At 42.2% G+C, this 21,212-nt stretch overlaps 1 protein-coding gene across 4 annotated transcripts in view; it reads left to right on the top strand.

The window, feature by feature from the left end:
* PIK3CB (phosphatidylinositol-4,5-bisphosphate 3-kinase catalytic subunit beta) overlaps positions 1–21,212 on the top strand; it is a 131,410-nt gene that overhangs the window by 68,243 nt on the left and 41,955 nt on the right. For 2 of the 4 annotated variants that reach the window (XM_083178300.1, XM_083178302.1), the window contains 2 exons: positions 18,735–18,916; positions 19,401–19,626. In XM_083178300.1, the coding sequence (XP_083034426.1) occupies positions 18,770–18,916; positions 19,401–19,626 (373 nt within the window). In that variant the 5' untranslated portion in view covers positions 18,735–18,769. Of the gene's footprint in view, positions 1–1,793; positions 1,944–13,767; positions 13,965–18,734; positions 18,917–19,400; positions 19,627–21,212 lie in introns of those variants that run through there. The other 2 variants (XM_083178301.1, XM_083178303.1) reach the window with 2 other exon arrangements.

Here is a 21,212-nt window from a genome sequence, read left to right as displayed (position 1 = left end):
AACTGCAACAGATAGTTGTAGTACCAGGGATGGTGTACCGAAGGTAGAGACACCTGAAGGTGCTGATTTGTTTGGTAGTTTCTTTCTCCACTTTATCTCTTCCCAAAGCTGAGTACATCTGCCCCAGTATCACAAAGACCAGTCAAATTTAAATATGTAGGAGAAGGTAATCTGTGGCTTTAAATTTACAGAGGTCACTCCTATTTATAGACAGATACAGTGGGATGTTGGGGGCAGAAGCCTGGTTGTAGGGAGTTGTGTTGGAAATGAAAGAAGAGATTGGGTGACAGGCAGGTGTACACAATCCATTCAAGTACTTCTGGTGCTAAGAAGTGGGAGGAGAGATAGTAGTGGCTAGAAGATTGCTCCTTTTTAGGATTGGTAAGATGAGCACATTTTTAAAGGAAGATGATTGGGTGCCATAGAAAGAAACCAGAGTAAGAGGTGAGTCAGAGGCGTAAAGGGGGATGTGGAATTTGGTAGGTAATAAGGTAAGGTGGAGATGGTGAAGTGAAATGCAATGAGAGTAGGGATGGGGGAGTATGTGTCTGGCACCTTTAGTATCCCCTACCAATTACTTGCCGAGGCATTCGCATGAGTATGGAAGGGAGGGGCGTTCAGGGCATGGCTGGAGGGAAATGCAGAGCATTTTATGGGCATCCCCATGAAAATGCTGGTTGCTCCTATGTGAAGTGAACACGGGCATCATCCGGTGGCGGGTGGCTGACATCACATGACTTCAGCGCCCTTCAAGTCTGAGGCGGCCACCGACGGAAATAAAACCGTTTAAACTGACTTTTTTTCCGAAGGGGAGAGAAATCATTGGATGGTTGGTGACGATCCAATAATTTTGTTCGGCTGCATGCGAGGGGTGATGTGTTCTCGTACATATGTATGGTACCGAGGAAATTTGGTGGCAAGGGTGTGCGTATACGGACAGGTGGTGATAAACTGTTTTCTTAGAAGTGAATGGTACTAGTGTTCATTCTAGCACCCGCCATATTTGAAAACCCATGCAGTTCCTCTTCCCTGCCTGTGGTGTCGCTGTCTGCTGTAGTGCTTCTAGCAGTGTGGTCTGTATATCAGCACTGATATGCAAGTCAGACCTGTGCTAGAAGCACTACAGCAGACAGCGAGACCCCAGACAGGGAAGAGGTACTGCATGGGTTTTCAAATATAGCAGGTGCTAGAATGAACACTAGGTACTGAATCAGGTCGTGTGTGTGTGTGTGTGTGGTACACATGTAAATGTATGTGTTTTGTAGATAAATATATATAACTAACTGGCTCTGAAACGTTGACCGCAACTTGGAGTACAGTCCAAGTATGTGTGTATGTATATATGTGTGTGTGTGTGTGTGTGTGTGTGTGTATATATATATATGTATGTATGTATGTATGTATGTCTTCAAAAAGAACGATGGCACTCACGGATAATAATAGACTCAGACGCAAATGGTTGTTTAACGTTTCAATTCAACATAGAATTTTCCTCTGAGGAAAATTCTATGTTGAATTGAAACGTTAAGCAACCATTTGCGTCTGAGTCTATTATTATCCGTGAGTGCCATCGTTCTTTTTGAAGACTACACATTGCATCTGCAGAGAGGCACCCGGAGCAGCAATTTATTTTGAGAGAGTGCCGATATCTTTGGACTATATTGGAATATATGTATTCTATTCCTTTATATATAAAACAGTTCAGTTGAATACAATTTCTATCTGCTGCACGTTGCTTATGATGTCCTGCTATAGACTGCAGCAGCATTGCCAGTAGAACAACGTCAGCAGTTGCTAAGCAGCTGTACTGTCACATTCCGTTTTGCCACAGCAAGCACGGAGACCTCGCTGGGGAGACACTGCTGATGTGTCATATATTATCCTGGCACTGGCACCCTGCTTCGGAGCTCTGCCTGGCAGCCTCAACAAGTCACTCTTTGCTGGTATATGAATATTTGTGCATGTCAGAGGATTCTTTGCTAGACTGCGTAAATGTCTTTTTATAGCCATTTCTACCATCTCTTTCTGTTACATAACAGCTGTTTAATGTTGTGCTGGTATGCGCGAAGATGTTCAGCAATCCACAGAAGTCTGAATCGGTGTCGCACATCTACCATTCCATTCATGCTGACCGTGTGGCTCGTGGTAGCTCATCACGCCGTAGTGTGTTACTAATGAATTCATCCCCTCATTTCTCATCAAACTATTTCCCAGTCTGAGATTACTGCTGACTTTAATGTGTCCGCTCATTCTGATGGCCTATTCCCAGAGTTGTTGTGTATGATATTTGTAGCCATCTGCATTCCTTTCACCTGCATGATAAGCCGCCTTTGGTGTTTTCAGAAAAGACAGCTGTATAGGAAACAAGCCTCGGATTGCTCATATTTCTAGATGTATGCTGAACGGGTTGCTAAAATTAAATTTGGGGGTGGTGCAAAGTGTAAAATGTGATGCTTTTCGACTTGGAAGCTACTAATTAGAAGTGATCCGTTCTGTATTGCCGCCTGTGTTCCTCACCTGTTGCAGCTTGAGCACGTTAGTGTGACACTCTTATACTACTTTCAGACCGCAAATGCCGTGTCGCACACGGGATTAGGACACGGGTCCCATCCCCAGAGCAACACGGCAATGCGGTCTGAAAGTTCCGACACGGCATATTGCCGAGTCGGTGACGTCACATGGGGCGGTGCTGGGCGGCGGCGCGTCATCGGGGGCTCGGGAGGAGGCAGTACTTGGAGCTGACAGTGCTGCCTCCTCCATACTGTGAACGGGACACGGGTCGCTCGACCCAGGCACCCGTTCACACTGCACTTGACACGGGTCATAGCCGTGTTCAACCCTGGTCATTACCAGGGTTTAACACCCGTGTTGCTCGACCCATGGTGGCCTTTTCAGACCGCACCGTGACCCGTGTTTAGGCCCCGCGAACACGGCAATAAGCCGTGTTCAGAGTGCGGTCTGAAAGCGGTATTATTTAATAACTGCGTAATCGGTTTTACATGTGAGAGATATCTGCAGCAGAGTACAAAACAGGAGATCCTTAAAGGGGCATAAACGTGGCAATTTTTTGCTATTTTCTAAGCGATCTGTCTAGATTGCTTAGAAATTAAGCACAGATCGTTCTTGGTGTACACCCCATAGTGATGGCGATGCGAAGATCTTTAGCACATGCGGCCAAAATCTAGTTAGATCGCAAGTGCATACGAAACATCACTTAGCACAGATCGCTGTGTGTGTGTACGGGTGATCTAGACACCAGAAAGTTCAAGAGAAATCGCCTACCCGACATCGTTACGCTCAAATCTCAGTGTGTGTATGAGCCTTAACCTTTTGAGGCCAACTTTTGCTGTGAGATCCTCAAAATATCAACTAAAAATACCAGTGTTGCTCACGGAGACAGTTCTTTTAGTATAAATACATATATAGCCAAGGGAATTCATTGGTTTAGTTAAATATTGCACCCAACAAAAGAACAGTCGCTGTGAGCAATGTTCCCTCTAATTTTACGAAGGCTGTGTGCGGCTAAAGATTTTGGCTGTGCAACTTTGGAATGAAATTTACATTTTTGTGCGTCACTTATATATAACTGGAAAATGACGTTCAGGATATGTGTTAACTTTACTTTAAAATGATATTAAACATTTAAACATTCAAAATAGAGTACACAATGTAGTTAATGGGTGAAACACACATTAATTGAGTCCACAACTGCAAAAAGGACCACTGCTGCTTTGTGCGCTCAGTTGTAATGTCTGTGCGCACACTCATCGAGGTGTGTGCGCGCGCACGTGCGCACAGCTTAGAGGGAACACTGGCTGTGAGCGACACTGGCATTTTTAACTGTTATTTTGAGGATCTCTCACAGCCACGCTGGCAATCACAAGGTTATTATACATGGAGGGCAGTTGAGTTTCTCGGGTTTAAAATGCTGTTGCTCAGAAGTTGATCGAATAATTTTGTAACCGCTGCAGATCCCTTTCTTTAAACCGTTTCAGGCCTCAGTCACAACAGGTTTTGTGCATTTTAAAATGACACATTTCCACTCCATTAGATGCATGGATTTTTTTTTTTTTTTTAAAGGAATACGGCTAAACACACAATTTGACTTTTTGCTATGCGGTTTTGACTATACAGTCAAAATCGCACCGCGTGCACACAGCATTACTCTATCGGAAATTGTGATGGTCTGTTCATCACTATAACCAGCCAGCTAGTGGTCTTCTCTGCTGTTCTGCAATACCCCATTTACATTGCATTCCTGGGTCCGACATGGAAGTCATTAAAAATGGCATTTTCACGCTCATAAAGATGACAAATAGTAATGTCAGTGCAATGCAGGAAGGCTCCTGTCAGCAGTGTTGGAGTCCCGTGTTGGATAGCCAGTGTAGAATGTATTCACGCTGCTACGACCTGGGTCAGACCCATGTTTGATTCTACCCAGTTTGAAATGCCAGGTCACTTGACTAAAGATATTCTCATTCACACTTTGCTCTACCTGTGCTCTATCTGGTGACTGCAAGCATGCAAAACACTTCAGTTCCCACATTGAGGGGTAGTCAATTCTCTGACAGCGAGCTATGATGGCGAGCAGTGCCGATAGCTTGCCATCAGAATATTAAGCTCCCTTCCCTTCACTCACCGATTCCATTCTGCTGGTTCCTTTTGGCAAATGTGTGACCATTAGAACGACGGGGCTTCCCACAAAATACAGCGGCCTCACTGCCTTTGCGACGAAGCTCGACGTTTAAGGGGATCCAAGTCATCCTCTCACGGCGAGGATTTCTCTCTTACATTGAATACAGCAAGGGGGTTTGACTATCCTTGCCATAGAAAACACCCTCGCCGCAGCATTGAATACTGCCCATTGAGGTGAGGAGCAGTGTTCTACTTTTTATGATATAGGATTAGCTCTTCCTTTTTTATTTTATTTTTTTTATTTGTACAAATAGTTTTTATTACACCATTTCAGATATACAATAGAAAAGAAATCGCACGTGACAGAAGTTTTAATAGAATATCACATCAACATCAACTTGTGTTTAGAAATAATAAATTTTTTGTCATATAAAACATATTACTATCTAAAGAAGGACCTTTGAAATTCTGGTAACAAATTAAAGCAAAAAGAAAGAGACAAAGTGCCAAACCGCTTCCTTTTAAAGAAAAAGAGGGGAAAAAAGGAACAAAAAGTAAATGGAAAACCAATAAAATAATCTCCTAAAGAATACCAATACCTCCTAAAACAAAGCTTTATAATGGTCTGATTTCTTATAAACCTAAATGGGATACCAAATGGCAGTAAAGGCCTGGTTTGTTATAAGTATTTAAATTCACCTTTTCTCATCATAATGCTTCATTATTTTCGATCTAGTTTTTAGATGTTGTATATATTTATAGAGGTATATTTATATGGTTGTTAATGATAAATGTGAGATGAAGGCCTTTTGAATTCCACAAGACAGGCGGCAGATAAATTCAGGGAATTGAGTAGTGACATTGTTTTGGAGTTGAAGGAAGAAAACCAGACATTGGTAGTGAAGCAGTGGTCCGATTTATGCCAAAAGCATTCCAGTCTAGCCTGCTGGCTTTACCTGCTGTGACCTGCTCTAGGAAAATACCTACGCTGGGCATTTTTGTTTTACACTAAAGAAGAGAATGGGGTTGTTCAGGTCATACGCATTGTGGAATTGGTGAGAGGATCTAAACTGTGGTGTAATTGGCATTAACATGCCCAGCAAGAATCATCTTTTTTTAATGCAAATGTAAATGAAATGATTCACTCCTCTCCAGCGGAGACATTAGCGCAACAGGTTTTAATTCATTTTCTAGGGGAAAAAATATATTTTCAGCATAATTAAATAACAGGTCTTTTAACCCCTTCTACCCTGAAAACTGACGTTTGTTTTGTGTTAGGCCCCTCTGGTGGTGGAAATAGTTATACCTTCTGGATTGCTTCCTAGCATTTTCAACTTAGAGTTTTTTTTAATTACTTGTTTAGGGGATCATCCTATAACATTGCACAATAGTCTACAGCTTTAAAAATAATGGTGTTTCTTTTTTTTTTATATTAAAAACAATTCTGTTAAGGATTTTAAATATGATGCATATCTGTATTTCCTATGCTCTGAGAATGTCCTAGGTAATCAGACATGCGATTCCGATTAGCTGAGTAGTTGTATCTGTAATTATTGCCAACTCTTTGTGATTAACGTGGTTTGTTATCTGCGATCTTTGTTTTAATTGGAAGGAAGAGTAACAGTTCACCCATCTAGATCCTCACCACCCTGCCAGGGGGAACTAGAATTCTGGCGCAGTGAGATGTCCATTTCACAGGAAGATTGTTTTGTACATTTCTGCTTTCTCAGCAGAGCGCTTGGCGTGCTAATCAGCCTGAGCCGTCACTTGCAGACTCCAGCTTCTTCCTGCTTTGTCGTCATACTAGTTTGTTCTAGCTTATTTAGAATGGATGCTGCTATACTGTTACAGATTTGTAATCTTTCTTTGATTTTAAATGTGTGTGGTTGTTTTTTTTTTTTACAAACTTTTTTATTGAGGCATCCTAAATCAAATGTTCAGCTCTTCAACAACATTTTGCGTTACAAGTCGGGCGGATGGCTTGGGCATATGCACTGCATACCGTGCGCGTGCACAGTCATTGGATAATCGCTTGTGAATTCGCTGCCCTCCCATTCCCCAATGTGTACAGTATATTTGGCCATAGGCTTATAAATTTATAAGCTTACGAGCAGGGTCCTCCTATCATTTTGACTTTTTGCAACTACCAAGTTTGTTGTACCCCCGTTTACAATTGTAAAATGTGTCACTCCTGCTAATAATCAGCGCATAGTCAAAATTGTAGGTGAAGGTAGAATTGGTCAAAATCAGTCAAAATTTTATAGTAAAAAAACGGCCATGAACCAGAATTGCATTATGTGTGCGCAACTTTAGTGTTACAATAAAGTTATAGTAGCTAATATACTATATGTATCAAATACTATATGTAGCTAATATACTACATGTATCAAAACAAATACCATTTTGTTAGGTGCAACATTGAATAATAATATTGGCGCCCTGGAGGGTAGCGCCAACCAAGAACACATCCTTTAATTTGGTGAGATGCCTGGGTCTTGTGTCGCTAGTCTTGTAAGCTACCAAGTGGTGTTCTTAAGAATGTAGCGTATTTGTTGTCTAGTAGAATGGGGGATAGAGTCCATATAGGAATCCCATAACATAAAAATAATTTCCACTCATTTCCTTTTATCAAACATAACTTCCAATCCATTCTGATCAAAAAGTAAAGCTTGGTCAGAAACTAAGGTATCTGTGGGGAACATACTGCAGATCCCTCCCGGCCAGACTACGGAATAACAAGAGCTACTTACTCTTCAAAGTCATTCATTGATTCAGGTCAGAAACACCTAGTTTCGCCCATTCTGGAGTAAAGGGGTACCCAAGTTTAGCTTGCGCATATCGGCAGAGGAGAGGTAAAAAATGTTGAACCATTTTCGGCATGAGAGAGTCTTGGAATTTCCGATTTGGAAGCATGGAGAAAGGGAAGTTATTGATATATGCTAGCTGGTAATGTTTTCCGGGAAAAAAAAAAAAAAAAAAGTTTTTTTTCCAGAATAGGCTTGGATAAAGGAAAATGAGCCAGCCACTTGAACATACTTCCAGACATCTCAGTAGGAGAACCATGATGAAATTGATGCTTTTGTGAGCTTTAGAGGGTTTCATTATATGTGGACTCTCTCTCTCTCTCTCTCTCTCTCTCTCTCTCTCTCTCTCTCTCTCTCTCTCTCTCTCTCTCTCTCTCTCTCTCTCTCTCTCTCTCTCTCTCTCTCTCTCTCTCTCTCTATATATATATATATATATATATATATATATATATATATATATATATATAATATATATATATATATATATATATATATATATAATTTTTTTTTTTTTTTTAATCTCTTAATCATGACTGTAGTTGGGTAGTGAGATAATGAAATGTCCGTTTTGTTCTCCAGAAGCACTTTGCTGCTATAAATACTTAGTTCACAATAGATAGGAAATGGGCAGACCCAGAATCATATTGCAGATCTCGTTTAATCATTTGGCCCATTTGCTACATTTCCCTGCAACCAATTAGCTTTGCTGACGAGCTGTGTCCAAATTGAGGAATCAGCTTGCCGTTTGATGTTTGTGCTTTGATGCTCTAACAAAGGACCTGGAACTTGCGGTTTGAGAAGTTTCCCCTTTTTGTTGGCTCTGCTCAGAACTACAGATCTCTTGCTGCTTTCAGGCCACTGTTGTAGCTGTGCAAAAGGAATTCTCCAGCGTTTAACTGCAGCGAAATAACGCTTTGTACTTCTGAAGGAAGAAGGTGATCGAATTGTCCTTTCAGGACAGCAACGGGAATTACCACTACTCTACTGGATGGAGCTGCCAGTTGTTGTTACATAGTAAAAAAAATTGAATGACAAGATTGAAGACACTGTGTTCCAAATTATTCCTGCTAAGTGTTTTAGGTCATTTAATAAAACTGTCATTCTGCACACGAGTTTTGGCTTGTACATTCTACGTGACTATATACCTGTATTTCAAAATATGTTTCTTACTTTAGGCCCTGTGTTAATTTATTTGGTTCAGCCCTTTCTTACTTTAAAAGTACAACTGTGATTGTCCAAAAAAGTCAGGTCCCATGCTTTAGTATAATAGAAATATGTGCTGATCGCAGTAGCTGTGTTTATTCAGGACACCGGACCTGGTCATTGATTTGATTGAGGAAGTCCAGTTCTACATTCGTTTCCTGCTCCCGCGGAATTTATAGAGCACACTGCTACTGTTTTGCATGAATAACGGGTAGCTTGGGCCAAATGAGGGAGTGTACATCCAATCTTTTAGATTTTTTTTATTTTAGGATAATATTTGATGTGCTTTGATGCTTTTAGATCTGTTACAACACACCTGCATTCACCCGGTACAAATGGGGGACGAGTGCATTGTCCACATAGGATTTATCACTATAAATAAAATTGGATACATGCGAAATGCGGGCATTTAATATCCCCACCGTGAATCCGTAGCACCCTCACCCCCCACCCCGCTAACTCGATCTCTCCCTTGCAGAAGCCTGACCCTAACTGTCCAAGCTAGTGCCTAAAGGTGCCCATACACTAGTAAGATTTATCTTCAGATCTGGCTGGTTGGGACAAAAACATGGTTATGGATGAGTGACAGTTTGTCAGTTTTTCAGCATTTCCAAACAAATGGTCAACTGTCATTTGCTCTCATCCATAACCATGTTTTTGTTCCAACCAGACAGATCTGCAGATAAATCTGCATGTGTATGGCCACCTTAACTCTCACACCCTGATGCCTTGACCAACCTCCCACATACTAACTGACCGGGATGCAGTTGGGATACTGGCATCTGCATCCTGATCTGTTCGCAGTTCTGATGTTAAAGGTAGCTGGGATGCCAGCGCCTGTATATGGAACAGCCTCCTGACCCCCAAAATGCTGACAGCATCCCAATAAAACACAGAGTTTGGAAAACTCTGCTTTACTTCCATTCACCTTGTGTATCTGGAGAGTTGTATGTACAGTAGTAGTGCTCCGTGCATCTGCAGCTTATAAGCATTTCCCATTTGATGCGATAAGACTGGGAGAGTCTTTCTGGGTCATTCCAGGACTATTTATAAACGATGTGACTGACTAGATCGCTTAGAAATTAAGCACGGATCACTCTGTAGGTATTCCCCCTAGAAATTGCAAGGTGCAGTATGAATCTAGTTAGAACGCCAGTGTTCTCATGTCAAGAACACTGGTCTGTACAGATATCTCCGCACACATGCGATACACCAGCGATGTTCGCTGAGCGATCTATGCAGACCAGTGTTCTTGCCATGAGAATTCTAACTAGATTCATACTGCGCCTCGCAATTGCTAGAGGGTATACACACAGTTCTCATGGCAAGAACACTGGTTTGCATAGATTGCGGGTCTCGCTGCTTCTGGAGCCGCATCCGCCAATTCCCCCTCGCTCAAAAAACGGAGCGAGGGGGAATTGGCGAATGCGGAGGCTGTGTTGAATGCTGTCAGGGTGAGTGGTGACAGCGAGCAGGAAGCCCTGCTCGCTGTCACCACTCGCAAACAGCATTGAATACCTGCCATTGTCATGGTTTTGGAACATCCTGGGATCTGGCAATTTGGAGGAGCAGGGACAATGGTATTGATGTTGTACTGGTGCATTGCTAGTTATTGGCACACTAAAGGTGCATACACACGGGGGGAGATATATTGCTTGCAATATATGGCTGAGCAATATATTGCTCAGTGTCTCATTTTCATCAGCGACCAGAGATGGTCGCTGATGAAAAGGAACCTCTGCTGGGGGAGCCGCAGAGGTAATTAGCTGGTCACAGGAGCAAGCTCCTGCGACCAGCGATTTACAATGGGGCAGAAAACGGGAGCGCGCACCCGGCGATTTATCGCTGGGGCACACTTCCATCACTGGCAATATGGTCGCCTGCGACCATATTCCCAGCGATTATAACCCATATTGCCCCTGTGTGTACACAGCATAAGGGTGTTGAAACATGCTTGGAATCTGCATCTGGCATAGAATTGGACCAGTGCTGGTATTTTCCAGTTTCCTTGTGTTGTCCTAGTGTAAGCGACAGATACTTTCATACTGTTGGTACCATGACGGAATCTACCAGTGTTCTAGGCTTGTAGTTTTGCTGTTGTCTGTCAGTGTATTACAGCAGTCCTGAAATCTGCCATTGCCACAATTTTGGAGACATTTGCGGATGTGGTAGTGTCACGTTTGTAATAATGCTGTCACCTGGTGTGTAGGAGTGCTGAGATCTGACACTGTGAGGGCTGGATCCATGCACACACTTCATGATGCCCCTTCAGGTCCATACCAGCTGTGCCTGAAGCCTTAGTTATTGGAACACACCAGCTACTTTGCACAGATTCTTAAAGCTCAATAGCCAAAACGTCCCCAAAATCTACAGTACACACTTTGTCCGCTGTTTATTTAGTTGTGCATCAGCATTCAAAAGCCTTGGTTTCAGTTGGAATGCTCATTAAGTACATAGTATACCTGCTTGAGCGAAGCTTCAAGTGTTAACCCTTTAAGTGCCAACATCTCTGTGAGAGATGTGCAAAATATCCTCTAAAAATGCCAGCGTCGCTCACATTTGTTATATAAATTCAAATAAAAAAATATGTAAAAAAAAAAAATTATTATATTTCCTATAAAGTAAAAATTACTGGTCCATTATGATGATTAAAAATGCTTGCCTGGCAATTTTCACACCTATTTTTACAAATTCATTAGGCACTCAAAGGGTTAATGAACACTTCTAAGAACGAGGACAAAGTACAACTTCTGGGGGGGGGTTTTCTTCATATTTTCAACTAATGTTTTTCAGCAAGGTGTGGAATGGTTCATGGCTGTGTTCAATGTTCATGTAGCACTACTGGGATGTGCTAGTGTGGCCACTGGCAGTGTAGCGTTTTAGTAGTGTGTGCTCATTTGATCGTTGTCCTTTTTTTTTTTTTTTTCATGCCTCCTTTTTCCTTATTTTCTTTATTAATTAAACATTTTGGAAATAGGTATAATATAAGTCTTACACAGCGCAGGCATATCTGGATAATATGTTCAGAAGGACGGACACACATACACATACACACATAATTCTTGCACAAATGTGTGTGAGATGACATCATTGCATACACAATGGCTTCAGGTACAGTTGAACCATGGTGATTCCGGGGACTATGAGAATCTAGTCTTCTCTATACAGAAGACTTCCCAACGTTCTAGTGTAATCTCTGTAACAGACTACGATGCCGGTGATACTAAACAGACACCGTATAGGGGCGTATTGATCAATGTTTCTGCGTAGTTTTATGAATTGTGATTGAGTACTAATATCCTAATGTATGGGAATTCACAGAAATCTACAAAAGACTAAGGATTACTGCCACAGTAGCCATTCTTCTCAATGGGTACTACCAAACTTGGTTCCCATTGGTTTCCACCATCCCTAAGTGGTATAAACCGCTTTTGCCTATAGAGGAATTTTCAGAGCAAACTGATCTTTCGCTTTCTCTTCTGCAGCCTTTAAAAATGGTCACTGGGCGTATGTTTCTCAGTGCGAGTCCTGCAAACAGAAGAATCCCCTGAGAGACAGTGACAGTGGTTTTTGCTACTGCTCTCCCTGTGGGTTACAGTTAGTGCATCAGGAGTCCATTTACATATAAATGAAAGTCTATTGCGATAAGTCGCACTGGTAATCATGGCACTGCTACAATTATTAAGACCTATGTCCTAATTTCTCTATAATATCTTGCAGCATCTGTCCTACAATTTGATGTCTGCCCTTTGAAGTGAAATTGATATTCAATAGCAGCGGTTCTCATACTGTGGGTCCTGACCACCTCAGCATGGGGTCACGACTCTGTTGCTTCCCGCTTCCGTCCCCTGTCCCCCCATTACCCACTGCCTTCCTGTCACAATAGCGGTCACTTCACTGACCACAGATGTGGCGGCCATTCAGTAGTAACTTGCCGAGGGGTTTTTATTGTGTCTGATGGGGTCCCTGAGCAAAATAGTTTGAGCACCCCTGTACTATAGAACAAACCCAGTTTGGAATACATTTGATTAATATGGACGCTGATGTGAAATCCATGTTGGAGTTTGTTCTATTCATTAGATTTCCTGATTGGAGGAGTTGTTTTTTATTTTTTTTATATTTGGGTCAAAAAGTTTGTTTAAGCTGTGTTCCTACAAAATAATGCTAATAGATTGATAGAAACTGGTTAAGAAGATGTCCATCATAGATGTGGGAAACTGTAGTGAATTCGGAATGGAATTTTGAGAGACCCCACTAGTAAGTGTGCCGCTCCATGTGTTTCTGTGTTTACCCTGTGTGGTTCTGTGGGCACTATGCGGTGTCTTATTAATAAGTTAATAACAGTACATTGTCATTTCCAGGCATGTTACAGTACATTATTCCACAGTGAATTTCATTATATTGTTTTACTATGGTTGTTACTGCTAGACGGATGGTCGGACGTCAGATTGATCAGACAGGAAACTTTGTGTATTGTAAAAGTTGCTGACTTGGCAGGGACTATGTTTTTCTACCACTTGATATAATATTTGCAATTGATAGGTCAACAGTTTGAAATAATAATAATGTTACTTTTTTTTCTTTAGAACCAGAGTTTTGTACATGAACACATTGGAAGGAAAGGGTTAATTTAGGCAGAACATTTTTATATTTACCGTTCCCTGGCAGACAGAGCCCATCTGTTTACTTATGTATATTGTCGAGGCCGTGTGTAGTGGTATTGTATTGGTCAACTGCATTGTGCATATATTTTTATTGTTACATATGCATCATGTTTCTCCCCTATTATATTATAGTCCTTTATTTCTTTATTAGCGATCTCTTTTCTGCTACTCACAGATCCACTTATCGTTGTGCAAACTTCTTTTTGTAATGTGTGCGTTGCTAAAGAACCTTATAGATTGACAGCACTGCTGAAGCTTAGGGCGAGAAGTCCCCTCCTCATGCTTGCAAAGAGCTATGTGGTGAAATGGGCACCGATGTTCTACAGACTGGTCTGGTTGCCAAAGGGTTACAGTAATGATGAGCTTGTTTCTGCAGCTGGCTGATACCCGAAGCATGATGTGAATGAATCCCTCACATTTGGCTGTTTCCGTTTAGCCTGTGACAGGCAGTAGGTAGCGAAAAGGCTTGTGCGAGAGTAGCAGGGCACTGGGCTGACAAGCACCTGGCACAAAGGAGGTGATTCATGCCCAGCAGTCTGTACGGTACCTGGCATCCCCCTTTTATACGGATGCTGGTCAGCTGTGCTACCTACAGATGCATTCTGAGACTATTGGAACTTCTAGCAAATGTCTGTAATCTGCAGGTGAACAATGGATGGTAAGGTGACTTGCTGCCACAGCCTGTGGCGTATATCTGTGCGATCGAGCTGCGATAGGATGCTTATGTGGGAAAGTACTACTGTATATAATGTACTGCTGGGGAGTAAGCTAGGTTCTAGATATGGTCTCGGTTGAGACAGGTGACCGGTAAGGAAGGGCATAGAGAAGGGGTCATCTCATGTTTCCATAATCGCCATCTGTTACATTCTTGCTGCGACACTCTTGTCTCACGTGCTCACTTAGTAGCTGCCCGCAGGATATTGGCCTGGTCCCAACCCACTCCTTGTCTACTTCTGGACAATGGCTGTTGTGTTCAGCTGACATGATCTTGTTTGTTGTTGTACACAATTAAGGGAAGCGATATTATTAGTATTGCCTCATGACTGCACCAAATGTTAACCCTTACCACAACGGGTCAGCAGTAGTTTAGAAAGTCAGCAGCTCTTTCCATATAGGATATTGTTGTAAACCTCCTTGTATCCTCCATTATCACAAGGCAAGGCTGATTACTTATCACTTCCTTGTACCAAGTGTATTACTTCCCAGTTAGCCTGGAGAGCAGCACAGTCTGTCATTGTTATCTGTCATTCGCCGCTGCTTGTCTACCTACTGTAAGCGCTAGTGTTACTGGCACTATTTGCAGGGGTACGGTTGTATTGTCGACCACACTTAGGTTAACAGTCGTTGGGTCGACAGCTGGCAAGGTGTTTTGGGTTTTGGTCGACATAGCGTTAGGTCAACATGGGTTAGGTGGGAATGTCGACAAGTTATTTATTTTTTTTACTGTTTTTCGAGCCGACATGTGCTGTCAGGCGGTATTTCATGCCCTACCATTCACAAGTACGTGGTGGGAGAATAAAATAGTGTGCCCGAAGCATGGTGAGGGAAGCGAGGGTTTGCGGTTGACTTCCAACTGTGTCCATGTCGACTGTGTCGACATTCGGGTAAAAAAACAAAAACAGTTAAATAAACCCATGTCGACTTAAACCCATGTTGACCTTGCCACCTGTCGACCTTCACCTATGTCGACCTAGACACCTGTCGACCTTCCCACCTGTCGACCTAATGACTGTCGACCTTAGTCTGGTTGACAATACTATCCACACCCCTACTTGTAAACTCTTCATAATGATGCTAAGAACATGCAATGACAGCTAATATTACAGTGATGTGTAATACCTTTTTGATGCCGAGCTGATCACATTCCTGAAGACCGTGCACCTAAGCAAATTGCTGCTGGCACCGACCGCTATACAATCATGTGTTTTTGTTGATGCAGCCAATGAATGCGTTCCCAACTTCCCTAGTCTTCAACACTTCTACTTTACAGCATATTGGAACAGGTACAGAGAAGGGCGACTAAGCTAGTAAAGGGTCTTGAATCACTAGAATACAAAGATAGGTTAACCAGGCTGAATATGTTATCACTGGAGAAACGGAGGTTGAGAGGTGATATGATTAGTATGTTCAAATACAGGATTGGGAATCATATGGAACTGGGAGATGATTGGTCACTAACAGGCCTATACTTAGGACACACGGCATGTACTGAGGCTCGAGGCAAAGAAATTCTGTACTGAATTAAGAAGAAGATTCTTTACCATTAGAGCAGTACAGCTCTGGAACTCATTGCCGGAGGGGGTGGTTACAGCAACTACTGTTAATGAAGTTAAATCAAAACTGGATGCATTTTTGGCCTCTAAGGGAATCCTATAGATATGACTTACTCACGTCAGTAGTTACAAGTCAGATAGGGTGAACTCGATGGACTAACGTCTTTTTTCAGCCTTAATTACTATGTTACTATGTTGCTATCTATATGGGCTGACGTCCTTCTTAGCTAAAACAATACATTCATTGTTGTGTTAGGGACTCAATAAAATATTGAGTCATTTTAAATGTAATCCAGCATTCGATCATTCAAAGTAGTGTGTGTTATACTGCACATTGGGTATCTCAAATATATCTATTATGCCAATAATTCATCCATCATTATTATCTTGAGCTGCCCAGGACATTCCCTGGGGGCAGGAATGCATGCAATATATCGTATACATGCCAATACTGTGATCCTTCTCCTCTTTTGCCCTTTACCTGTGGTATTTTACATACGTTTATACTGAGATATCACTATTGCATTGGAATCTTGTTTAAACTATGCTGACATCAGGGGTTCTCAAATCAGTTTGGTTTCTTTATTTATGTATTATATTTTGAAGTTCTTTTCATTTATATTTTTACAGTATCATGTAGTTTATCTCACAACAATACTATATGTACAAGTTGCAGACTCCGGGCACATTTGTAGGATTAAAATCTATACCTCTATTTATTGAATTTGTATAGCATCGGCTTATTCCACAGGGCCAAACATACAGTAGCAAGTAGAGCCAATTCTAGTGAGTAGGAGAAATACAGAATCCTGTTACAGTATGAGCCAAGGGTTCTGTTCTTGAGAATTTACCTTACTCAAATAGGTTAATGTCCAGGTGCCCCCACACAGTGCGCGGTTTGAACTAGATTGCATCGCATCAAGATCAAATGCATGTGTTTTGAATCGATGCAATGCGGTCTAGTTCAAAATGTATGTGCAGCACATGCGCAGGAGCCTTGCAAAGCAGAATCGCTCCATTTTATAGGCACCTTAAATATTTCTGTCCCTATATGGCTAACTTAAACTTAATGCTTTGAGGTCATGGGTTCGATTCCCGCCATGGCCCTAACTGTGCAGAATTTGTATATTCTCCCTGTGCTTGCATAGGGGTACTCCGGTTTCCTCCTACAATCCAAAATATACTGGTATGTGAATTGGCTCCCAACAAAATGAATCCTAAAATAATGGACCTAATTCGTAGCGTTACATGTGGACTAAACGGCGCTCAGTCCTTGCAGCTGATTTGCATAATCATCCATTCGCAGCCTTGGGTACAGGTGGGGAGAAATCATTTTCTCCAGCGCTCGCAGATCAGAGAACCTCTATGGTGTCTCTGATCTGCGAGTGCCCTGTGCGGGAAGCAGACGGGCAGCTGACATCAGCTGCCCACCCCCTCCACCCATGTCACCAGGCAATTTGCATGATGACGCCCAGTGTTTTAATGGGAACGCCCATGAAACGCTGGTTGTTTCTTCGACCCATGCCCCAGGCCCGCACTACTAGGTGCGAGTGGGACGACGAACATGTGGTTTGCCGTGCCCGCTTGCACCCTGCGTCTGCACAGGTGCAGAAACACACGAGGGACTGAAGAAATTAGAAAAAAAAAACAATATGTGTTAATTTACATGCGGTAGGGCATACAGATTGTAAGCTCCACCGGAGCAGGAATGGATGTGAATGTTCAAATATTTTCTGAGAAGCGCTGCGGGAAATGTGTGCGCTATATAAGAAACTGGTATTAAATAAATAAGTTGTTAAAATATAATGAAAATGTTTTGTCCTTCAATATGCATTACAATTTGTACTGCAGTGAAGCTGAAAATGTATTTGTCTATTTGTACTCTGGTACAATATTTAATTATTAACTCGGGGGTTCCCAATCTTTTTAGAATCACGGCACTCTAGAGTATCAGAATTTTTCCACGGCACCCCTAGGCTAAAAAAAAATAAAAAAAAAAATTAGGCCCCCTTACACTTGTAAATCGTTTTTTACCAAAGTAAAAGAAGGAACTAGGCGCTGATGTGAGCTGTTTCAATACAAATTAGCTGCTGGTTGGGAGAGGTTTATAGTAAACCGCTAGAATTTAGAACAAAAACACAAACGTATATAAAGCAGCGCTATTACAAAGAATAAAAGGATTTCATGATTTGTTAGCACATCCTTTTATGTGCAGAATGGATATCTGGCTTGAATTGAGTCCTCTATTTAAGTGGCTGGATGTTCAAACAACAGCTTAAAAAGTCTCACCACTGGTTGTTATGTGATTTTTCCAGCTTGGGTCCAATGGTCCTCACTAAGATGCGGTTATGCACTGTTGGTAAAGGGCCGCTAAAGGAAGATCAAGGACCTTATGGGGCTTCCCAGATTTTGGTGGAAGAGATTCGTTGTATAGGATGATGTTTAGTACAAATCCAATGCTTTCAGCCAGGTAGAGGGTAGAACTTGTGCCAGTAGTACTCCACTTAAAGGTCTGCTCACAATGACACCAACGCGTTTCACTGAGCTCTGTCAGCATTTCATTTCATTTGAATGTAATAGCGCCCCTTTCACTTGTCCAACTTGTCTGAGAGACAAGTTGGACTTTACTGACTTAAGATTTATACTATGTGCAGGAGGATTAATCTCTTGGTTAGACCCAATGCACACAAGAACGTGCATCGGGTCCTACAGCATCAGGCACATCAGATTTTGTCAGATACTGTACATTGGCCCAATCCATCTGAATTGGGTCAAATCTGACAAAATCTCACAAGTGTAAGGGGCCTTTAAGTAGATTGTGTTTTTATATGTGATTCTAAAGGTACAGTTATGTGGTAAAAGGCAGGATTTGCTTCTGATTGTATACATATTTTATGATTGGCAGCCACCAGCACTGGTTTTGTCCATAAATAATTGATCATAAATAATTTGAATTGATCTGGACCACCAACCCAGGGAGCCGCGGCACACCGTTTGAGAACCACTGTATTAACTGCATAGCGTTCTTCAAGATTTCATTCTGCTGATGCTGTTCATATAGTTTCAGAATTGATTTTTCACAGTTACCAGTAGTGTGATTTCCTTGTGATGAAATATAACACATGATGATCCAACTGTGGTTTCTGTTCTTCTAGGGCCATGTCTCACAGGTAGTGCCCCATCCTAGAAGATGCCTCCTGCTGTGCTGGACCCCATGGACATCTGGGCAGCGGAAACACAGCCAGCTCCAGATGTTGAAGTGGATGTCCTCCTCCCCACCGGGATCTATATGCAGATGTTGGTACCACGGGATGCTTCCATATCACACATTAAAAAGGTGATCTAGTAGTTGAGCAATGCCAGGTTCCAGAGTATAGGTAGACAGTGCCTATATCAGGGATTGAGAACCTTTGGTCTGCCAACTGTTGTTGCACAATACATCCCAGCATGCCCTGCTACAGTTTTGCCAATCTAAAACAAAGCGTAGTCCAACAGCTGAATGGCCAAAGGTTCCCCATCTCTGGTCTAGATAGGCCGGAAAGTTTACTTATGTCGTAGTTAGTAGTTAACAGTTCTTCAGGACAATGGTTAACACACGTTTTTCTGGGTGTTTCAAGAGCAGCCACCTCTGTCCCTGATGCATGGTGGGTGTACACGTTTACACTGGTTGTGGTTATAGATGATGAAACATGCAAAATATCACCCAAAAAACTTTTGAGCCTACATCAGACCCGATCAGAAGGCGTTCTATTTTCTCCTTGGACCATATGTGTCGCCACAGTCAGAGTATGTGTAAGATTAGTGTTTTGTTCTGTTCGCAGCTCGTGTGGGATCATGCCCGAGGTTACCCGCTTTCCCACCTGCTCCTGGAGAGCGACTCCTACATGTTCCAGTGTGTCAACCAGACAGCTGTCCACGAGGAACTGGAGGACGAGACTCGGCGGCTCTGCGATGTCCGGCCCTTCCTGCCTGTCCTGAAGCTGGTGTCCAGGAGCTGCAATCCTGCAGAGAAACTAGATTCCAAAATCGGGGTCTTAATAGGAAAAGGTAATGTCTACAGCCACCAATTGCTGGATGTGTAATATTGACCCTAGCTGTGAAGGCATTATTAACAGTTGTGGGGCCAGCGTCGGATGTGAGGCGGTAAGTGCCAGTTGTGAGCTAATTTATGGTTATGGATTACAGCCTGAATCACATAGTTGGATGATGCTGTACCGCAGGAAAAGGGACAATGACTGATACTGTGCCATGCTCCTGAGACTGAACCTCGCATCCATGGAATTGTTCTGAATCTCATGACATTAGGAGCTGCTCTATAATTAGCATAACCTAGAGATCTCATGTATAAATTTAGCAGTACAGTTAAAACCGTTCCACATAACCTTTTAGCATTTACTGTAACTGCTCTCACATAAGAAGGCCCTTGATCATGTGTCGTACGTATACAGATATTATTTTAAAATGTAAATGCACGCTGTATATTCTCAGTTATCAAAATGCACAATCTTCCCGATTTTGCTGAGAGTATGAGAATACAATTCTTATCACCACTAGTTTATTTTTCCCCTCTTCCTGTATCGAGGGCAGAGCGTTCCCAAGAGCCAAGTAGCCAGCGCTCCTAAAGCAAGATCCTGAGGTCTGAGATTCCTTCTATTTATGTCTATGCAGGCTTGTTTTCTCTGGCTCCTTACAAAGTCCTGTCGGTTCCTAGAGTTTAATGACTGGCACCTGAAATCTGCAATAACAGCCATGTCCTCCCTTTGACTCGCTGCAGCATATTAAATACACAACTAAAACATGTATTAAATATATTCTCAGTGTATAAAATAGCGATGATATATTATTTGTCAGCCACATCAGTCCATTCCCCATTGTAGCTCGATGTTAAAATTTACCCACACACAAGCATTTACGTAAGAGTATAACCTACCAGTTCATGGGATGTGGTAGTAAACCAATGCACCCAAGACATTGGAGAACATACAAACCCAACACAGATGGGTTGACCTCAAAGCCAGTGCTGTGAGAGTTCTGTTTACCTCCCTGCTAAAATAAAGGAATAGATCAAGCAACAGCCAACAGTTTGTGCAGTTCATAATTGCAGTCTTAACATTTATTAATCCTTGCGGTAAATAGAATTTCACTTTTTTTTTTTTTTTTATGTTTCACAAAATAAAATCTGTGTTGCTGTTGCAGGGGATTTTGTTGTAATAACCCTTTCAGCACACATGCATACATATACGATACTGCAACAAAGAAACGAAGAAGCCCACAATTAATTTGCTACAGCCAATTGTCGTACACTATACTGGTCTGAATTACAATGCTGTGCCATCTCCCTAGACTAGGGATGCCAATCCCGGGGCATTTTTTCAATCCGGGAATTGGGAGGGTGAAGGGTTCCGGCGGCAGAGTTGCGCAGTGTGACCTATGACCAAGTCACTCTGCGCAAGCCGCACGCCGGGGTCGTGAACAGCCGGGCAGCATCTGAGCTAGTGCCAACATTTCAAATGTATTGTGACATTTTTCATCAGGGTGTGATGAAAGGTTCTTGGAGTGCCACCCTTTTCTAGAACATAAGTATTATGGAGCGGCCTGGCACATAGTTATGCACTTTAGGAGGAGGTAGTGGG

This window comes from Crinia signifera, chromosome 3 (assembly GCF_055691185.1).
Source record: "Crinia signifera chromosome 3, ASM5569118v1, whole genome shotgun sequence".
Taxonomy (NCBI): domain Eukaryota; kingdom Metazoa; phylum Chordata; class Amphibia; order Anura; family Myobatrachidae; genus Crinia; species Crinia signifera.
The sequence above is the reverse complement of the archived record's forward strand: the minus strand, read 5'-3'. Positions and strand labels throughout refer to the sequence as shown.